General features: G+C 39.0%; 1 protein-coding gene across 1 annotated transcript in view; it reads left to right on the top strand.

Annotated features, from left to right (window-relative positions):
* The first annotated feature begins 2086 nt into the window (after positions 1 to 2086).
* LOC132119146 (ubiquitin-like modifier-activating enzyme ATG7) overlaps positions 2087 to 23012 on the top strand; it is a 77858-nt gene continuing 56932 nt past the window's right edge. Inside the window, exons 1-12 of the mRNA XM_059528895.1 lie at positions 2087 to 2281; positions 2972 to 3158; positions 4067 to 4121; positions 6624 to 6741; positions 12786 to 12863; positions 12951 to 13067; positions 13531 to 13677; positions 13888 to 13976; positions 14866 to 14987; positions 17635 to 17725; positions 17809 to 17953; positions 19068 to 19226. Of these exons, the coding sequence (XP_059384878.1) occupies positions 2993 to 3158; positions 4067 to 4121; positions 6624 to 6741; positions 12786 to 12863; positions 12951 to 13067; positions 13531 to 13677; positions 13888 to 13976; positions 14866 to 14987; positions 17635 to 17725; positions 17809 to 17953; positions 19068 to 19226 (1287 nt within the window). The 5' untranslated portion in view covers positions 2087 to 2281; positions 2972 to 2992. The remainder of the gene's footprint in view (positions 2282 to 2971; positions 3159 to 4066; positions 4122 to 6623; positions 6742 to 12785; positions 12864 to 12950; positions 13068 to 13530; positions 13678 to 13887; positions 13977 to 14865; positions 14988 to 17634; positions 17726 to 17808; positions 17954 to 19067; positions 19227 to 23012) is intronic.

Consider the following 23012-nt stretch of genomic DNA (forward strand, 5'->3'; position numbering starts at 1 on the left):
GGTGTAAACGTGGAACGTGACGTTGTAGTTTTGAAAGCAGTGGTGTATATTCTACAAATTGTCTGTATACATAAAACCCCTGGATGATTTACTGTGCAGTGCATTTCACCTGATCTTTGTTTTTATTATAAAAAATAAAATAAAAGATGAAGCGTGATTTAAAGAAATTTATAGGTAACCATTTCAAAAATACTGCATTTTACATGCCTGTGCACTGTGCAGTGATGAGGTGATGATGAAACAGACTACAAAGACTTCATGTTATGAAAAAGCAATTTTATTATAAATAATACTACTGCAGTGCATTGCTAAGTCTCATTTAATTCTCTTTTTCTTCTACCAGTCTGCATTGTCAGCCCTCAATTAGTGCCTGTCACTTTCTGTGAAACCAAAGTGATTGGGTGCTTGGTTGAACAAAAATGCCATTCTTGCTCTAACCAGATTTAAATAGATGGTTTTCTTAAGGGGTTAACATAAACGGAGAAGTATGTTTTGGCAAACGTGGCATATGACTCACATATTGAAAACCACTGGTTTACATGACAACATGCTTTAGATGTTTTACTTTAACAGGGTTTTTGCAGGTGGCTTTTTTAATGCCTTTTAAAGGCCTTTTTAAAACCAAGTATGGACAATTTAAGGAATAAACAGAAGTAAACAGATACATCAACGTGTCCTCTAAATGCATGTTTAGGGAGTAGATGCTTCAGTTTGAAAATACAGCTTTCAACTTATCTCTATTACATTTTAATTCATTTTTTGCATACAAACAAATAAATACATAAATAAATAGCTAAATAAATAAATAGTTTAAGGCTAGAATAGCTAAACTCCCAACAAGCAGAATATGGAAATATCTTTAAACTTCTGATCAAACTGTAAAAAATAGATTTTTCACATACAGTAATTGTGTTACATATTTCTGCTCTGGTTTAGAACATTTTACCAAAACCTTGCCTAAAAACTTAAGCCGTATTTGTGGCATACTGATTTTTCATTTAGATTAAAACTGTAAAAAGTTAGTAAAAACAAAGTGTTGAATGGTATTGTACACTAATGCACATGCATTAGAAGCCAAAGGGGAAGATGTAACAGTTTAAAAGCTGAAATATCTTTCAAGCCATTTTTACTAAATCATGAATTCAGTAAAATGGGTTATTTGATCTGTAAATGTATTAAAATGGTCATTTTAAGTGTGACTAGTTTAGATGAACTTGTGTTTATGCATTAATGTAATTCCTGTGGGTGGAGATTACATCACTTCCCTTTCTGTTAGTGCAGATATCAGGGGAGACTTACCAGGTTTGTTATAATCTATTGTTATTATATTATGATATTATGTTATTTACAGTTGGAAAATAGACATATAGCTTAACATGCTAACATGTGAGTGTTTATTATTTAAGCATACACTCTTGACACACTTACACTTTCATATTTTTATTGTTTATTTGTGATGCCACTTATAGTACCTGATTGACAACTGCAATTGCATGAGCCCACTATAAACATGATTTAACTCGTATTAAATCTGGATTTGTATGTAAACTGTTGAGTCATGCTAGTTGAAGATCTTATTGTGCACACAGGACGTCCCAGTGCAGGTCTCTACAGAGGCTGATGCTGAAGGAATGCTGCTCATCTCGACCGACTCCACAGCTCAGTTAAAGCTTTTGTAAATGTCTTGTCTCTGAAGCAGCAGTCTGGATTTTCTGGTTAAGTTAGTAACTTAACTATCGCCCATCTGCTGTGCACGGCACCCGACCCGACATATCAACCGATTCATCGAACAGTTAAAATGAAAAGGAGCAGCGTTTATAGATTTTTATCAGTATTTTCTTGTCTAATTGTCTGTGTTTTCCTTTTGTTTTGGGTTTTTGTCTTTTATTCGATGGTTTTGGCACCTTAAGACTTTTTTTTTTGGACTATTAACTTTACACAGCACAAGAGAACTTGACACTCATAAAGCGTTGGTTTGCGGATGGTTAACGTTATTTGCCAGCATTGTTTATAACAGCGGGACAATATGATGCTTTAAAACATTTCTAGTCTTATAAACAAGTCTTTTTTAATTGTAAAAATATTACATTTCAAGCATGAACTAGTCGTAGCACCAGCGAAAACGGCACCTTAACTTCCATTCTGCATGCTCTTGTTTTCTCATTGAAATAATTTTCAAGTAATTTGTGAAGTGCTAGCTGTTCCGTACCAAAACAAACCGACTGCGCATGCGTGCAAGCTGACCGTGGTCATATGACATCAACCAGGAAGTGCTCGTCTGGTAAGTGATGTTTCTATCAAATGTGTTTATTGTTGCTCTGACTCTCTGTTTGTCATTTACGTGGCTATTATCGGCACAGATCACATTTCCAATGTGGAGGCTTTTACTGTAGTGTGTTTAAAACACAAACACGATCACAGTGGCACAGACTCGATGGTTTTACCGAAGTAGTGTCAATAAAACCACAATACTAGAGAGCGCAGTTTTTACTTTAATTACATCGACAAGACATAATCAGTTGTATAGACGTGTCAGCTTAGTGAAATATTAATTTAAAAACATTCAAGCTTGTTCAAGTGAGAAAGGGGAACTACTACTTTAAAACTAACCAACTTCCCCAAATCCAATCGAACAAGAAATGTAATCGTTACTATAAGAAAATATTATCAGGCTATCAGCACTGAGAAATATATGTTAATACTACATTATTAAAAATATATATGTACTACATTGTTATTTTATTATGAAATATCAAAAGATTAAAATATCTCTTGGCTAGCTGTCACTAGAAATTATAATCTTGCCCTTAAGTGATTTGAACAAATAAATAATGTTATTAAAAAAAAATTTTCAAGGCAAAACATTTGTTTTTATACCACATTTATTATGCTAAAGGTTCAGTGGAAATACTCAGTGGCTGTATACAGTCGTCTCATGGGATTAGTTTGATCTTCTGTTCTGTGTCATAAGGAATCAAACGCATCAGTCCTGATGGAAGCCGAGTCGATGGAGAGAGGCGCAGCCGCCCCAAAGCTGCAGTTCGCCCCGTTCTGCAGTGCCCTGGAGGCAGGATTCTGGCATCAGCTCACCCAGAAGAAGCTCAATGACTTCCGCTTAGACGAGAGTCCCAAACACATCAAAGGCTACTACTATAACGGTGAGACTGGAGAATGTGTTCATGAAAGAGATGACAAGTGCTAGGCTTCTGTCAGAACAGATTGCTTAGATCCTGAAAATTAAAGAAACTTGATGATTAGAGACCAAATGAATCACATTTGTCTTTTTAAATATCAACTGCTATATTCAGTCTTATGGAATGTCTTTATGTAAATACTGTGGTTGAATTTGCACATAAATAATTCAAGTTTTAAGATCTACTGTATGTCATTCTTCGAGTAGACAAAAGTGAAGACATTTTCCCCTCAAAATTAAATTATAATAATCAATTTCATTTCTGGATAACTGGATGTAGATTGCTTTTTATATCAGAATGTAGTGTAGAGTCGTGTGACAACAATTCACCATACGGCTGTTTGAAACACTGAACTAACGATGAAGCATATTTTTAAAGCATTTATTAATCTTAGAGCGAGATAATGAATCGGACACATGAGGGAAAACTAAAACAATGACAAGACTGTGACAGTTTCTGTTGCGCAGTACATTCTGTGTGAAATATTAAGAGAATATCTCTGTAGTATTTGTAGTATGTCTCTGCAGTATGCAGACTGTAGTTTGCTAGTGTTGCTGTCCAGAATGTTATACTGTCAAATGTAGTAGACATGCATGCAAAACATGCACATACTGTCTGCATACTGCTGAAATATTAAGAGAGTAGTATAGAAGTGTGCTATCCTAACATAGCCATCAACTTCTTAAGCTGGCACTTTCTCTTGGATGTTATGCAGAAACAAAAGTGTTTATTTATAGATGCCTTTGTGGCAATACTCTTCTTTCAGGTGTATGTCACCAATGATTCATTAATAATGAAAATGAAAATGTCTGAGAATACTTTATCCACCTTTAAGCTGTAATTTAATGCGAATGCTTTATTATAAATCGCAGGTGATCCCGTTGGCTTGCCGACACGCTTGACACTGGAGTTCAGCGCATTTGATGTGTAAGTTTTCTGTAATAAAACCATGTAATGCAGTTGGTTATTCTGAAAGCCTTGGATAATGGCCCCAATATCACGTCTGTTACTTGTGAAATTAATGATTTTTTCCTGCCAGATAAATCCTCGAGGATCGTTTCAGTAGAATTAATTTTCCATTTATGAGGGTTGAGTAACTGTGCTGACCACACGGCGCAGCTATCTGCAGAAGTGATGAGGGGGTTACGTCTGCCCCCCTACAACCATCTGCACACATGCTGCTTTTCTCCAAGAAAGAGAAAAAAAACACGGTGGCATTATTCAAGTTGTAAAAATAGGGCACTTTCCAATCATTCGGTTCAAAGAGCTCTGCAAAAGGCATAGGGGACAAGTGCATTACATTAGTGCTGTCAAACGATGAATATAAACAAATAATACACAAAATATATGTTTGTGAACTGTGCACATTTATTATGTATATATAAAAGCACAGACGCAGTATATATTTTGAAAAACTAAAATTTCATATAATTTATTTTATTTATAAATATTTAATATATAAACATAACTTAAAATGTATACATGGATGTCTTTGTATTTATATATAAACATAATAAATATACACAGTGTACACACACACACACACACACACACAAACACATCTCGTCACGGGCTGCTACAGTGCAGAAACCAAGGAGCCAGGAACAAGAAAAGACGAGGGGGAAACGAGACACACCTGGGATAAATCAAAAAAGATGGGGAATACCTGGAATGAACATAACGTCAGGCACAGGAAACATGACCAAATCAGGAAAACAGGAACTAAGACAAAAAAGTAAAATAAGGAAACTCAAGTCCACAACACTGACAAAACCCAAAGTGGAGCTGACAGTTGGAGGAGCCATGGAGTACTGGAGATGGAGAGCCAATGAGCCAGGGGGATGCAGAGGATATGGTGGGCCAGGGTGGAGCAGAGGGCTTTGGCAACCAAGGCGGAGATCCAGAGATCCATGGCGAACCAGAGCAACTGAGGACCAAGGTGGAGCCGAGGGGATGAAGAAGCCTGATGGAGCTGGTGGGACAGAGAGACTAGTCGCAGCCAGTGGAGAGGAGTCAAGAGGTGATGGCGGGTCGTCCCCCAAACAAGGCAGAGCTGGAGGGACGAGGGAGCCGGTGGAGCTGATGGATCGATGGTTGACGGTGGAGGCGAGGGAGTTAGGAGCCGAGGTGGAGTCTGGGCCTCGGAGGTCAGAGGCTGAGGTGAGGGAGACTCCGATCACGGTCTTGCAGGGCTCACACCACATAGATGGTGGGCTGAGGGCGAGCAGAGGGGCTGCCAGATGACAGTGGTGGAGGAGGCGGGTGGAAGGGCAGGCATTTTGGAGGTGCAGGCACTGGAGAATCGGAAGCCCCCTCGGATTGGGACCAGCGGAGACAACGTAGAGAGGAGAGGGTGCAGTTCAGTCTCCAGGTCAGATTCCCAGTCTATAAGATCCATCTCGTTATTTTGGCGTTCCATAACCACGGTCCAGGGGACGGAGCTCCTCTCTGCACTCACAGCGTCCCCAGCTTGCTCCATCGTGGTGGGCACTGTCACCGGCTCTCGCACCTGGTCTGATGGGTTGGGCTCTGGGCTCGGGCGTATGCTCCGTCCCGTGGGGAGATGGTGGGCTGGGCTCTGGGTCGGGGGTGGATCCGGTGAGATCCTCCACAGAGCAGATGGTAAGAGGCGACCCGTTTCTCGCCAGAGTCTATTCCACAAAGGCAGCGAATTCCTCCCGAGGACCATCTTCGGACGACAATGCTCTGCACTCAGCATTCAGGCTCACATCATAGAAAGTCCAGAGCTAATAACAGAAACTGTCTGGTATGGTTCTCGAGAGATCATCCTTCCTGTTTCAGCAGGAGGAGGAGGAATTCAGGGAGAAGGAGGGGATCCATAAAACACAACGGAAAGACAACACTGAGAAATAGAAACTGAAACAAAACGGAGGGTAGACAAACAGATGTAACTGTTTTAGGTCTGAGATTCTGTCACAATATGTGTGTTGCGAGGAACGAGGAAACACAGAATGCACAGAACTCTTCTTTTAATTTCAATAATCCAAAGGGGTAAACAGGACACACATGGGTAGACAAATAATCTCCCACCAACATGAACACAATAGACTGGGGTTTTAAACTCAGGATAATTGGGAAAACACAGGTGTATGGAATGACTAAATTAACGAGGACATGGAAGGATTTTCCTTTTCTTTTTGTAATGTGTATTGGATTTCTTTTGGCATGTTGCACACTCTATAAAAATAGTAAGCCACTCACAGCTGTACATTACAGTGATTTTACCATAATCCATAGGAGGTTAAGATATTATGGTTAGCCAATCAACATTTCCTGGTTGAAAGGTTAGCTTGTTAAAGATGATGCAAATGGTGAAAATAATAGGTATACAATACAGGTTACAAAACAGAATCATGCATATAGTGACCCAAATACAAGTAATATAGTGTAATGAATGTGATGTTTCAGTGATGGAGCCACACCTGCTCGCTGCTGTCCAGCCTCTGGAACTCTCTACAACACCAACACATTAGAAGCCTTCAAAACCACCGACAAGAGAGCTCTGCTGGAGAAAGAAGCCAATGAGGTGCAGTGCTTCGATTCACTCAGAATTATGGCGTATTTGCACTGGCTGCCTGCGTAGATCCGGTGACTGAATTATGGCAGTGGTTCTCAGTGCCAGTCCTTGTGTACCACTGCTCTGCATATTTTGCATGTCTGTCTTGTTTAACACACCTGATTCAGATCATCAGCTCATTAGAAGAGAGCTCTCTATATGAACTGTGTTCTGATTAACTGGAAGTTTACAGGACATTCATTCACAGATTTGCACTACACCACGGCCTGCAGCGTCTTAACACACCGACGAAACTTAATACAGAAGTGTGAAGTGGGACATAATATACCTCTGGAAATAAATACAATTTAAAGTCAAGTTTCACGCTCATGTCCTTTGAATGGAACAGATATTCCCTGTAGTCCCTTCGAACTGGAATCATGGTGGAATATCCTGTGATGTCCACTTCGCAGGGCACTTACTGTCGAATAGAACAAACCTCTGAAGTGATAAGAGACACATGCAAAATGTGCAGAGCGGTGGTACAGTACGTGACGACCGGAATAGAGAACCAGTGAATTATGCGATTTCTTTCACAGTGTATTAAGATGCTGAACACCCTTTTCCATCATTTGATAAATTACTGCTGCTATTCCTAATATTCCTACAGTTTTCCTCAATTGCTTAAACACAATTCTTGAAACTATGCCTCGTATTCTCAAAAACAGTAAACACGAATCCATAAATTCTAACTCAGTTCCCCAAACTTCCTATATTCAGGTCAAAATGAAGCTCTTCACACAAAACAACTCAATCTCGTTGAAAAAACTAATTTTGCTCTCAGATATGACACACAAACAGTCAAAAACATACACATTTCAACACCTTTTTACACTAATGAGATATTCAAAACAATACTACAAAAACCGGTAATAAGTGTGCTACTCCCCAATTGTTTTATTTATTATGTTTTAAACTATGACAACAGTTTGGGCTGCACTTCTGTATGCCATATATCCATTTTGGAAGTACAAATGTACACATTACTGTATGTGGGATATTTATTGAAAAAGAATTGGATGTGATTCACACTTTTAGTAGAGGTCTGCGGAAAAAAAAAGAATAAAACACACATTACAATGTCATTGTGAAATAGAAAAGAAAAATAAATCTGTGCACAAAGGTGAGAATAAAAATGAGAAAGTCCTTTGTCAGAATTTGTAACTCTTGTGTTGTTCTCTATCTATATATGCTTTCCAGTTAAAGTTTGTGAGGTGTACCTTTGAGCTATTTCAGAGAACTATATAATACAGTCGTGGCCAAAAGTTTTGAGAAATACAACCCGAATTCCGGAAAAGTTGGGACGTTTTTTAAATTTTAATAAAATGAAAACTAAAGGAATTTCAAATCACATGAGCCAATATTCTATTCACAATAGAACATAGATAATGTAGCAAATGTTTAAACTGAGAAATTTTACACTTTTATCCACTTAATTAGCTCATTTAAAATGTAATGCCTGCTACAGGTCTCAAAAAAGTTGGCACGGGGGCAACAAATGGCTAAAAAAGCAAGCAGTTTTGAAAAGATTCAGCTGGGAGAACATCTAGTGATTAATTAAGTTAATTGATATCAGGTCTGTAACATGATTAGCTATAAAAGCTTTGTCTTAGAGAAGCAGAGTCTCTCAGAAGTAAAGATGGGCAGAGGCTCTCCAATCTGTGAAAGACTGCGTAAAAAAATTGTGGAAAACTTTAAAAACAATGTTCCTCAACGTCAAATTGCAAAGGCTTTGCAAATCTCATCATCTACAGTGCATAACATCATCAAAAGATTCAGAGAAACTGGAGAAATCTCTGTGCGTAAGGGACAAGGCCGGAGACCTTTATTGGATGCCCGTGGTCTTCGGGCTCTCAGACGACACTGCATCACTCATCGGCATGATTGTGTCAATGACATTACTAAATGGGCCCAGGAATACTTTCAGAAACCACTGTCGGTAAACACAATCCGCCGTGCCATCAGCAGATGCCAACTAAAGCTCTATCATGCAAAAAGGAAGCCATATGTGAACATGGTCCAGAAGCGCTGTCGTGTCCTGTGGGCCAAGGCTCATTTAAAATGGACTATTTCAAAGTGGAATAGTGTTTTATGGTCAGACGCGTCCAAATTTGACATTCTTGTTGGAAATTACGGACGCTGTGTCCTCCGGGCTAAAGAGGAGGGAGACCTTCCAGCATGTTATCAGCGTTCAGTTCAAAAGCCAGCATCTCTGATGGTATGGGGGTGCATAAGTGCATACGGTATGGGCAGCTTGCATGTTTTGGAAGGCTCTGTGAATGCTGAAAGGTATATAAAGGTTTTAGAGCAACATATGCTTCCCTCCAAACAACGTCTATTTCAGGGAAGGCCTTGTTTATTTCAGCAGGACAATGCAAAACCACATACTGCAGCTATAACAACAGGATGGCTTCGTCGTAGAAGAGTCCGGGTGCTAACCTGGCCTGCCTGCAGTCTAGATCTTTCACCTATAGAGAACATTTGGCGCATCATTAAACGAAAAATACGTCAAAGACGACCACGAACTCTTCAGCAGCTGGAAATCTATATAAGGCAAGAATGGGACCAAATTCCAACAGCAAAACTCCAGCAACTCATAGCCTCAATGCCCAGGCGTCTTCAAACTGTTTTGAAAAGAAAAGGAGATGCTACACCATGGTAAACATGCCCCGTCCCAACTATTTTGAGACCTGTAGCAGAAATCAAAATTGAAATGAGCTCATTTTGTGCATAAAATTGTAAACTTTCTCAGTTTAAACATTTGCTATGTTATCTATGTTCTATTGTGAATAAAATATTGGCTCATGTGATTTGAAAGTCTTTTAGTTTTCATTTTATTAAAATTTAAACAACGTCCCAACTTTTCCAGGATTCGGGTTGTACATAAATATTTGTTTTCAAAAAGTTTGCTGCTAAACTGCTTTTAGATCTTTGTTTCTGTTGTTTCTGTGATGTACTGAAATATAATTACAAGCACTTCATACGTTTCAAAGGCTTTTATTGACAATTATATGACATTTATGCAAAGAGTCAGTATTTGCAGTGTTGGCGCTTCTTTTTCAGGACCTCTGCAATTCGACTGGGCATGCTCTCAATCAACTTCTGGGCCAAATCCTGACTGATAGCAACCCATTCTTTCATAATCACTTCTTGGAGTTTGTCAGAATTAGTGGGTTTTTGTTTGTCCACCCGCATCTTGAGGATTGACCACAAGTTCTCAATGGGATTAAGATCTGGGGAGTTTCCAGGCCATGGACCCAAAATTTCAACATTCTGGTCCCCGAGCCACTTAGTTATCACTTTTGCCTTATGGCACGGTGCTCCATCGTGCTGGAAAATGCATTGTTCTTCACCAAACTGTTGTTGGATTGTTGGAAGAAGTTGCTGTTGGAGGGTGTTTTGGTACCATTATTTATTCATGGCTGTGTTTTTGGGCAGAATTGTGAGTGAGCCCACTCCCTTGGATGAGAAGCAACCCCACACATGAATGGTGTCAGGATGCTTTACTGTTGGCATGACACAGGACTGATGGTAGCGCTCACCTTTGCTTCTCCGGACAAGCCTTTTTCCAGATGCCCCAAACAATCGGAAAGGGGCTTCATCGGAGAATATGACTTTGCCCCAGTCCTCAGCAGTCCATTCACTATACTTTCTGCAGAAGATCAATCTGTCCCTGATGTTTTTTTTGGAGAGAAGTGGCCTCTTTGCTGCCCTTCTTGACACCAGGCCATCTTCCAGAAGTCTTTGCCTCACTGTGCATGCAGATGCGCTCACACCTGCCTGCTGCCATTCCTGAGCAAGCTCTGCACTGGTGGCACTCCGATCCCGCAGCTGAATCCTCTCTAGGAGACCATCCTGGCGCTTGCTGGACTTTCTTGGACGCCCTGAAGCCTTCTTTACAAGAATTGAACCTCTTTCCTTGAAGTTCTTGATGATCCTATAAATTGTTGATTTAGGTGCAATCTTAGTAGCCACAATATCCTTGCCTGTGAAGCCATTTTTATGCAACGCAATGATGGCTGCACGCGTTTCTTTGCAGGTCACCATGGTTAACAATAGAAGAACAATGATTTCAAGCATCACTCTCCTTCTAACATGTCAAGTCTGCCATTCTAACCCAATCAGCCTGACATAATGATCTCCAGCCTTGTGCTCGTCAACATTCTCACCTGAGTTAACAAGACGATTACTGAAATGATCTCAGCAGGTCCTTTAATGACAGCAATGAAATGCAGTGGAAAGGTTTTTTTGGGATTAAGTTAATTTTCATGGCAAAGAAGGACTATGCAATTCATCTGATCACTCTTCATAACATTCTGGAGTATATGCAAATTGCTATTATAAAAACTTATGCAGCAACTTTTCCAATTTCCAATATTTATGTAATTCTCAAAACATTTGGCCACGACTGTACATTGTAAGCAACATGACAATAGCAGCTGGTAATGTAGGAAATCACAGATAAATGTACATAATCAGTTGCATGAATAAGCAATAGCAACTTGATCAGAAGATCAAAACTTTTTATGATGTGCACCATTGACTAAATATAGTGGATGTTAAAAAAGTAGTTTTGAGAATTTTATTTCTGATTTGAGAACTGGACCAAAGCCACTGAGAAAAAATGTAAGCTGACTTTGGCCCTTTATCCAGCGAAGGTTGTGATTGGTGTGTGATAACTTTTTGACTCCTAGTGTTTCCACATGGGTATCTGTGTGCTAACTGAGCTCGAACTGTGCAGACTTGAGTGACTTGCGTGTAGAGTTTAGCAGTAACACTTCACCAAATCTGACTCATGTTAAAGCAGGGGAACAGTGTTTAGTTCAGCAAAATGGGTGTGCTTTTTCAAAAATGGCGTTATGGTTTTGAAATTTTAGTTCAAAAGCCTGGTTATAGTGTTTTAGCACTCCAGAAAAACTGTAAAACAATTTCATTTACTGCCTGCTTTCTGCAAATGGTAATAAAACAATGATAATTGCCATGGCCAAATAGTACAGACTTTGGCAAAAAGGCCTAGTTTAAAAAAAAAAAAAAAAAAAAAAAAAACACGTGTTTGTGCTAAAATAATATTATTTATTTATTTATTTTTTATTCTGTAATGGTTCACTTAAAAATGAAAATTCTCTGAAAATCTGCTCAAAACTCAGTCCATCCCAGATGTGGGTGAGTTTGTTTCTTCATCAGATTTGCAGAAATGTGTCATTGCATCAGTGTCTCATCAATGGATGCTCTGCAGTGAATGGGTGCCGTCAGAATGAGAGTCCAAACAGCTGATAAAAACACCACAATAATCTACAGCAATCCAGTCCATCAGTGAACATCTGGAGAAGACAAAAAGATGAAACGCATCCAGTGTTAATTTTTTTTAACTGAAATATGAGTCCATAATCCATTATAACGCTCCTCCAATGAAAAAGTGTTCTGGTCTGAATCAGGAGAGAAATCTGCACAGATCAAGCAGCGTTTAAACAGCTCTAAACTAATCTGTGACTAGATTTTGACTTGAGAGACAACAGAGGATGCACTTTTTCACTGGAGGAGCATTATTATGGATTATAGACTCATATTTCAGTTAAAAACATCTTAATGCTAACTGATAGACTGGAGTGCTGTGGAAAACTTGTGGATTACCGTGATGTTTTTATCAGCTGTTTAGACTCTCATTCTGACGGCACCCATTCACTGCAGAGCATCCATTGATGAGACACTGATGCAATGACACATTTCCCCAAATCTGATGAAGAAACAAACTCATCTACATCTAGGACAGCCTTAGGATGTTTTGTTTTTCAGTGAACTATTTCTTTAAGTGCATCAGCTGGTCATTTGAAGTGGAATGCACCTAAGACTTAGTTTAAATGCTAGGTTTTTGCGCTGAGGTTTTTTTTAGTGATTTTGTCCCAGAATGTGTTTCAGAGTGTGAATGCGTATTTCATTTGCGTATACTAAATTAGAAAAAAAACCTTCTGGACATGTGAGTTTAATTAATACAGGTAATGTTGTCTTCTTCACAGATCTGGAGCGTTATTCAGTCAGGAGCTGTGCTGGAAGACTCCTCAATCCTAAACAAATTCATCCTCTTGACATTTGCGGTTTGTATGCCAACATTTTAGAAAATGTGCTTCTAGATTAATGTCCTTTCAGCCATTTATTTCTGACTGGTCCTTTTGTTTATCCAGGATCTGAAGAAATATCATTTCTATTATTGGTTCTGCTTCCCTGCCCTTTGTTTTCTGGAGGGGGTCCAGCTGCTGCAGGAGCCAGTGTCATTAGAGCACAGCTTCTCTGCCAAACAGGTGCCTCCATCACTCACTTCTGACCAGGATGTTTTGTGTGAAGGATAATGAGCCATTAGTCAGGGCATGGTGGAAAGCATGTGCTGGTTGATTAGGATTTTTAATTCAGTGTTAGTTATTTGAATGCATAATGTAATTTAGGCCCTAAGATGACTGACGTGCCATATACAGTGGCACCAAAGAGTATTTGGAAACCTGTTGTGTTCTTCAATTCAATTCAAAATTCAGTTACAGCATATACATTTCCTTGATTTTATTCTATTATAATGCCATTCACAAAATTCAAATTGTCACCACGATTCAAGTGATTTTTCCTTCTAAATGGCACACTGTCCTTCTTTACACCAGCTTTTGGAGCCACTGCGGATTCAGTTCTTGCCGAACAGATTTCCAAACTTTCATTTCATTGTGTTTCATGAGTTAATGAGGTAGGCTGACTGCTGTGAATTGATCTGTTTCACAGATATCAAGCCTGCAAATGGCATATGATGATCTGTGCGCCTCCAGTGGTATGACGGCAGTCCCACATTTTCTGCTCAAGTACACAGATGAAAGTGTTGAAGTCGCTCCTCTCAAAGACTTGACCTCCTTCTTCCAAGACCTAAAGAAGGTAAATTCTAGTAAAAAGCTGGATTTTTATTAAAGGAATATTGCAAATTCTGTCAACAACATTTGAGGCCTGCTCTAGATTACCATAGTTAATAATTAGATTATGTCTAATTTGTGTTCTGTGGTAGCTGATGAAACCAGAATATTCCTTACATTTAATTCTTCAAAGTATGTTGGTGTAATATGGCATGTGTCCTGGTTTGTTTTGAAGATTACCGTGGGTGTGTATGACCCATGCACACTCCCTCAACATCCAGGCTGGCCTCTCAGAAACTTTCTTATCCTCCTCGCAAAAAAATGGTACGTCTGTAATGAGCTTTTCCAACACGCATCCCACTGGTGCTCAATTATAGCCCTGTTTCCACAGCTCCGCTCTTTTCTTCCTGACATCACTTTCAAACTCCAAAATGTTTGTTCTGCTACAAAAGAAATGTGCGAAAATACTAGCTATTTCTAACCATCTGCTAATATGTTGGGTTTTGTGGGGATCTATTGCACTGCCTGGTCAATCAATGGTGTTGTTTTTTTGACCTTTGTGCTTTGATAATGTACATTTTAAATCATATACAGCTCTATTGATGTTGCTTATTCATTAGTCATGTAGTCTAGCAATATAAGACTTACTGATATAAAATTATAATTAAACTGTATTTGGAGTATTTCTATACACGATGCACACTTCTTAATATGATGCCTAAAACGTGTTTTGATATCACTATTAATAAGGATTGTTCTGTGGCTCCATATCCAAAAATCAGTAGACTGATTTACACTTATTTTGCTCATTTCATTTATTTTTGGTCCCACAAATATTTCCAGAAAACTGCCTGAGAGAAAATAGCGCTCATCAGCTTTGATGAAGATAACTGCGTCTCGACCTTCACAATTTCATATGCACCAGAATATGCACCCGCTCCAAAAAACATGGAATTATCATCTAAAAAAACCAAGCATTACCAAGATACAAATTCAAAATTAACATGAAAAAATGATGCACTGTTCATGAAATGCAGCACAGTTTGAAGAAATGGGAAATAATGCTGCATTTTGCAGGTTTCAGAGTTAAATGTCATAGTGCTCCATCTGTGCTGAGACTTCTAGGCACCGTTTCTATGTAATGGTAAGTTTAAGGTCACTCCAGAGACCGCGTGTGTTTCTGATGGTGTGTGTTTGTGCGTGTGAATGCCAGGGGTTCACAGCTGGATGTGCTGGAGGTTCTGTGCTTCAGAGACAGGACTCTACAAGGGAGCCGCTCAATTCAGCACAGCATCATCTTTCGGGTCAAGCTCCCAGACCTCACAGCTTCTGCAGGTAATTTATTATCTTCACCCGAGTGCTTCAGAACAGCAGCATAAAGGCTTCAGGAGAGGCCTGAAACAGTTTAAATGTTAATACAGAGTCCTCAGACTGTCTGCCACAGGTTTCAGGTTTTTTGTAGCTGGGTCATATGAAGAGCTTTGCACTCTGTTTCTTCCTGCCTACTTTAGGAAGATGCTAATTATCCAGATTCAGATTGTTTGATTTTGTTTGCATTATCATTGCCCTCAAGATCCACTTTTACGTAAAATTTAAACTGCAGCTAAGTACTTCTGAAGACCTTGATTAGCTTGGGTTAAGGAGTGTTTAATTAGGTTCAGAGCTGAACTCTGCAGGAAAGTGGATCTCAAGGGCCAGGGTTGGCCACTTCTGCCTTAAAGGGACATGGTGATTATAATATATATATATAAAATCATTGAAATACAATTTCTCCTCCCATCTCATATGGGGTGCCTCAGGGCTCAGTTCTTGGACCACTTCTCTTCTTTGTCTACATGGCATCATTTGCTTCTGTCATTCAGAAACATGGCTTTTCATACCACTGCTATGCTGATGACACTCAACTCTACCTCTCATTCCATCCTGATGATCCGACGGTAGCTATTTGCATCTCAGCTTGTCAAACAGACATTTCTTGCAAGATGATGGACCATCACCTTCAACTCAATCTTGCATAGACAGAACTCCTTGTGATTCCAGAACCCATCGTTTCATCACAATTTTTACCATCAAGTTTGGCACATCAACCATAACTCCTTCAAAAACAGCTAGAAGCCTTGGAGTTATGATTGATGATCAGCTGACTTTCTCAGACCACATTGCTAAAACTGTCCGATCCTGCAGATTTGCTTTATTCAACATCAAGAAGATCAAGCCCTTTCTTTCGGAACATGCTGCACAACTCCTTGTTCAAGCTCTTGTTCTGTCCAGACTGGACTACTGAAGTGGCCTCTTAGTAGGTCTTCCAGCCAGTTCTATCAAACCTTTACAATTGATTCAGAATGTGGCAGCAAGATTATTTTTTAATGAGCCAAAAAAAATACAAAAATACGGACTTTTAAATTAAATGTTCCCTCCTGGTGGAATGACCTCCCCAACTCAATCCGAGCAGCTGAGTCCTTAGCCATCTTCAAGAATCGGCTTAAAACAGATCTCTTCCAGCTTTATTTGACCCTCTAACTTTAACACTCACTATTCTAATTCTATTCTTAAAAAAATCTAACTACCTTTCTAATCTTTTTGTATTCTATTTTCTTTTCATTTATTATGCAATTGTGTGTGTGTGTGTAGAGATCACTAGAGAACACTAAAACTGCTCTATTCTTTTTCTATTCTATCTGTTTTGTTTTTATTTATTATATTATTTAAAATCCCATGCTACGTGTACTGTGTTAACCTAACTGAGACATGTTATAGCACTTATATATCATTACTCTTTTTGTTGTTTTTGATTGCTTCCACTGTCCTCATCTGTAAGTCGCTTTGGATAAAAGCGTCTGCTAAATGAATAAATGTAAATGTAAATATATATATACATATGAGATGGGAATCCAGCACAGACACTTTCCGTGGCCTGAGTTCATTCATAGTTAACCCTGCCTTTAAATAACATTATGAGTGGATAAAGAAATTATGATATGATTCTGTTCACGTTCAGTTATTGATGTCTAGTAAATTCTTCCTGAGCTGGGACATGTTTGTCACTCATCAAAGTGGCTTCCTCAGCTGTGAACTGATGGTGGAGATTCCCTGATATTCACCCTTATCACACATCAGACTCGTGAATCACTGTGTGAACTGGGCTGAAACAGCCGAGAATGAAAGGACAGCGCTGTAGGAACCTGATAAGTGCTATTGAAAGCCCTTCCTGATCAATATCCGGTCGTTTCATTTTCACCTAGATGGCTTCTTTCATCGCTCTCTCAAACAGTCGATTCTCCTGTCTTTACACCGCTGTCTTTTTCAGATGCACAAGCACGGATGTCTTCTGACTTCAGTGAGGCTTGCCCTACTGAACTGTGACATTCACTTGCATTGAATTCTCTCAGTGTGTGATTGAATGTTGGGTTGATCCACCATCATTTCAGCAAGATTATCCTACATAGCCACATATACAAGTGATGAAGCATCTTTGGCACCATTCACTCACAGTGTTTTCTTGTATTCAAAACCAGAATACAGTTTGATTAGCTAATGATTTTTAAGAGGGAGAAAAAAATACTTGACTAGTTGATGATCACATGACTTTAAGGCGTAGTTCATCCAAAAATGAAAATTAGCTGAAAATGTGCTCATCCTCAGGGCATCCAAGATAAGAAAGAGTTTGTTTCTTCCTCAGATTTGTAGAAATTTAGCACTGCATCAGTGTCTCATGTTTTAGAAGTTGAACTGTTGCTTAAACAATGAATGTTTTCTAAACCTAATGTCACTTGAGATGCAAAAAAAACCATGCAAAATATGATAGAGTGGCCAAAGACATATTGTGTCTGATGCATTTGTACAGTTAAGTTGAACAAATATTTCTTTACAATTATTTTACCTGTACGACACCAAGCCAAGTGTCTTTTATATTAATATTGAAGTCAGTGGAACTGTAGGCATGTGTTGCAGTATATTTGTGCTTACTAACTTGTCCATGCAGTATGTCCAAAGAGTGTGGGTTGGGAGAAGAACGCCAAAGGTGCGATGGGACCTCGAAGTGTCAATCTCAGTGAATGTATGGACCCTAAAAGGTACGAAACACTCGGTGTCAGTCTATACACTTTTAAAATGGTTTTCTCAGTGGCATGTCACACATTTCGTTGATTTCCTCAAGGCTCGCCGAGTCTTCCGTCGATCTCAATCTGAAGCTGATGCGTTGGAGGCTGGTCCCGTCTCTGGATCTGGACAAGGTCGTGTCGACGAGGTGTCTCTTGCTGGGAGCTGGGACTCTGGGCTGCAATGTAGCAAGAACACTGATGGTATGAGCCATATGATTTACATTTGATTAGCAAGTTTATCGCATCTGACAGGTGTCAAAAAAGCTTTCAGTATGGATTTCTTGGCTTGCTTTATGTCATTTAAGTGCTTACTTGCCTTTGCCATAATTGCATCTTAATGGTGTTTGAAATAGTCGTAAGCCTAAGACTGTAATTATAGAAAGTAAGTCGCAGATGCTTCCGTTTTAAAATGATAGTGGTGTCACTCAATGGCTGAGATGTTGGCAGTATGAAAATGAAAATGCATTCATGTCAGTTAATTGCAAGAGTAAGAGTGTTTTTACATTTGGTTCCAACAGCGGTTTGCAAGAGTTTGGGCTTATACTGTATGTGAACGACACTTTTATAGCATTATAGCAATCTTTCACCGTTTCAAGTGAAACAATTACAGCAGAAAGACTAATATTCTAATAATCAATTTGGGAGTATTATCAGTGTTATTACTATTAATAATAGCAGATATAAAACATAACTCATTCAAAATTGTAGTGGTCCAGCAGTGTGAAGAAAAAGTGGTCTCACCAGTTCACAACCAAGCCAGGGACAGTTTTAAAGCGAAGAAAACTTTTTCCCTAATTTCACTTACCTGAGGTCTGAGTTTTTTTGATTAAAGAGGAATCGAGTGTGAAAATTTTCACGAGCACTCTCTTTGCTTTTTTTTTTTTTTTTTTACACCAGTTTACTTTACAGAGGAAATGTGCAATTGAGGTAATGATGCAAACATGCCAAAAAACAAAAATGCATAGCACAGTTTGTGATTTTGCGTGCTGGTTCGGCAGATGATCACAAACTTTACTGGGACTGCATCAAGTGTGCTTCACTACACTATGCCTCTAATGGTCTGCATTATTTAACTGCGTAGAAAATGTACACAAGCATCCCCTTTAAATAAAATGAAATTTACTCAGAAAATGGTGCAAACTTTTTTTTTTCAATGAAGCACAAAAATCTATAAGACAGGAGGTGTGTTTGTGTAATTTATATGCACATAGCACACAGTTTCACTAAGAATCTGCTGCAGCTGGATTACGCTGAAATACTGCAGTTAATTTTACTAGTTAATTTTTCTCCAAATGTTTTCTGTTCTTCTTTTGAGGGCTGGGGTGTGAGACGCATCACTTTCGTGGACAATGCGAAGATCTCCTACTCGAACCCAGTGCGGCAGCCGCTCTATGAGTTTGAAGACTGTCTGGGTGGAGGGAAGGCTAAAGCTCTCGCCGCGGTGGACCGACTACAGAAGATCTTTCCTGGTGTGGTGAGGACTTTCAGATGCTACAGCACATTCATCACAGTTGCATGTTTTCCATTTTTCACTGCATATTAGACCAGGGGTCTCAAACACAAATGCTTGAGAAGCACTAGGCAGTTAACAACCATATTGGGACATCCACAACAACAAAAACGAAAATACACTTTATATTTTTAAATAATAAAGAAAAGGGCTGGCCCAAGGCACAAATGAACTGTGGCTGCTTAAAGCAGTTTGCATCAGTTTCTGCTTACATAAAAAAAAAGCAATATTAAATATTTAAATCGTTTACATCATTCTAATCATCTTTTTGTATCAATAGCGACGCATCATGCAGGCACAATGATGCTATATGACATTTATTTAGTTTTTCCTTTTTTATTCAAAATAACCACAAACTTGTTAGTCTACATCATGAGCTATAGGATAGGCAAATAGCTGATTATCAAATATGTGTTAATTAATTTGTTTTGTCCACATTATTTGATCTATAATGCGCGCTGGATGCTGTCATGTGGATCAGTCGAATCACCTAAACTCACCCGTTTCCCCCGAAACACATGAAAGTAAGAATCTTTATGGTTACCTACACAATGTGTATTTGATATTGCTGTATTCAAATATCATTATGCCTCATTTATAGATTAAGAGTCGTTGTTTTCGATGTGTGTTTAATAGGGGTGTAACGGTACGCAAAAATCACGGTTCGGTACGTACCTCTGTTTTAAAGTCACGGTTCGGTTCATTTTCGGTACAGTAAGGGAAAGAAATGCAAACATTAAACTGCAGGTTGTTCATTACTATAAACTTTTTTTAACAATTTGTTTACACTTTTTTAAAATACTTTTCAATAAAATATATATAAAATAAAAAAAGAATAAGAAATAAAATACTGCTGCAAAGTTCTCCACTAAATAAAATACTCTCTCGGTCTCAAACCAATATCATATAATAAAATATAATGAAAAATATAAATAAATAACTATGATTACAGTGCAGCATAACCAATCCCAGCTTGTAGGCCTGCTCATATTTAAAACATATATAACTTTTCCAAAGTGTAAAGTGCAGCATGAACAGTTTCAGTTTTTAGACCTGCTCAGATTTTGTTATTGCGTTGGACCGATCTGAATTAAGAGCAAAGGTCTGTTTAAATGCCGACAGGAGCTGCGTTTGAATTACAATCGTTTTTTTCCTAGTTGTAGTGATGTTCACACTCGCGTGATGCCTTTTGAAAACATTAGGACGGTGACACACTGGCATATTGCACCTGTCAAACATAGTCTATTTTGCCGTCAATACTGTTGACGGTGTCCTTTATCAGTAGGCTTTATATTTATGCTCAACATGAAGCATAGATATTGTTGTAGTGAAGACAAGATCCTGGTCTGTCGGCGCCTCGGCGGTCTCCCTCTATGTCACCTACAGCAGCAGCAGTGCGCCAGCGCCGCGTCAGGCACCATTCTGGTGTGTAAAGACACAGAAAATGCGAAGCAGGTGTCACGCAACTGACACGCAGCAGAAACACCACGCTCACGCCACGCAGCCAGTGTGTCACCGGCTTAGAATCAGCTGCAGGGCGGGATTTGCGCTGAACGCGGATACTTAATATGTTCGTGTGGAAACACGAAAACGTATGTTCAGCACACAAAATATTGCATTCGATCATTCGGTACACACGTGCACCGTACCGAAAGCCCTGTACCGAAACAGTCCAGTACGAATACACGAAAATCTGTAAAATATAGTGTAAATCCTCATTAGAATGCAACAAAAATGAGGTTTTATGAAAAATACATAATAAAAATAAAGCTGTTAAAACATATTTCAATTTATTTATTTTTTTCTTTATTGTTTTTGTTTTTTGGCTGTTACTAGTACATCGCGGTCTGAGGCACATGCAGGGCTCAAAGCTAAGAATCCTTTCTACAGACAATCAGATTGCAAACAATATCACAAATAAATACAATAGAACGAAGACACAAATGAAATAAACTCATTAAAGAAGTCAAATATAAAATAACACTGCATAGTCTTCACTGTATAAATTAAATATAGATTCATCATTTTTGAAGTTACAAAAGTTATTCAGTCAAGTAAGAGCAGTAAGAGATTTTTTTTTTGTCTTTTGTTTGATTAAAATTGAAAATAGACAGCAGCAGGTTTATTAGTCCGCTATCACTTTAAGTATGAATGCACAGATCCATGTACTGATACACACTTATGCTGAGACGTATATTTTGATGTAATTTTGTCTGTATTTGTTCGTTCAAGCACATATAATGCATAAATGGACCCCAGCTGCATAGTCAACATGTTTTAAATATTAAATGTCTTAAATATTAAAGGTAAAAAGATTCCGTAGAAATATATAGGTAGACAAACCAACTGATCATCGTCATTAATCTCCAGTTGGCTAGTTCTGTCTCTAATTCTTACTATTTTAAACTAGCTGTCTCATTTGGAGAAGCCTTTCCTCAGATACGGTCTCATTGCTAAGTGACAGAATCCGCTTCGGGACATGTTTTCTACTTCTGCTGGCCTTCATATCCATGACTCTGTGTGGCAACACTGTTGGCAGGTTTTTCCATCCACGAGGCCTGCGAATCCTCTCTTCTCTCATATCCCCTTCACTTCCTGTGATTCATCGTGCTGCCAGCTTCAGCAAATGCCATTCCAGACGACAGTTTGGCCATTAGCAACCAAGAAAAAAGTGGCTTGCTGATGCATTATTGTGAAGGTTACGTTTTTAGTTTATTTTGAGATCACTACAAAGAGTTTTCAATGCATTGAGTTTGCACTGATTTGATTTAGAAAGGTCTTTGCTTTAGGAACCATATTTCACACTGGACAGCAAATAGAAACAGCAACGTACAGAGATAGAGCGAACATTTTCCTTAAAACCAAAATAAATTAAACCTACCATGCACTGCATATGCATAATAACTAACATGACATAGGCTAAACAGTCAAACTTTAAGGAAACAACAGCAATGAAGGGGACCGACTCTATAGCCCCTTTCACACTGAGATTCTGGATAATACTGTACATGGGTAATGTGTCCCAGCAATTGTTCCCGGATCGTTAGATTTTGGTTCATTCACACTGCCAGTGATTTCCGGGAATATGTGCATGCGTTTCATTTCAGTGTGCACATTTTTTTCGGCGCGAATGTTGATCTGCCTTCAAAACACCTGCTAAAAGAGTCGCATGATAATGTGCGTGATCACTACGACACACCCTTTACAGCATTGGTTCTGGTGTTTGTTCACACAGAGCTCATTCCAGGACTGAACCTGGATGTCACTCAATCCCGGGATGTGTTTGCATTCACACAGATGGCAATCTGGCAATTTTCTCTCAGTTTTCTGGGACCAACGTGCAGTGTGAAAGGGGTTTAAGTAAAATGAGCAGAAAGTCATGTGAGCGGTCGCAGTTTCTCCATGTTGCTGTGATTGGCTGATCATTGACCACCTGTGATGTTGGTAACTGCTCCAGATAATCAACTTGAATGACAATGACTGTTAGAAAACAGCTCGTCCACACTCAGACATCGTCGCTTTTGATCATGTCCAGAACACAGAGAGCCCTGGGGCTGTGGCAACCCAAGGGCCACCTTCATAGTTGCCTATCTGGTGTCACAATGTTGTTGTTGTTGTTGTTGTTGTTGTTTTTTCTTCAGGCTATAACATTATAAAAGCATAAATTAATTAACACCATATATATGAGGTCAAAGCAAACAGGTTCAGCCCTTCCAGCCCCCATAAATGTTTGGCTGGGGTAAGGGCCTT

Source organism: Carassius carassius, chromosome 38 (genome assembly GCF_963082965.1).
Source record: "Carassius carassius chromosome 38, fCarCar2.1, whole genome shotgun sequence".
NCBI classification, from domain to species: domain Eukaryota; kingdom Metazoa; phylum Chordata; class Actinopteri; order Cypriniformes; family Cyprinidae; genus Carassius; species Carassius carassius.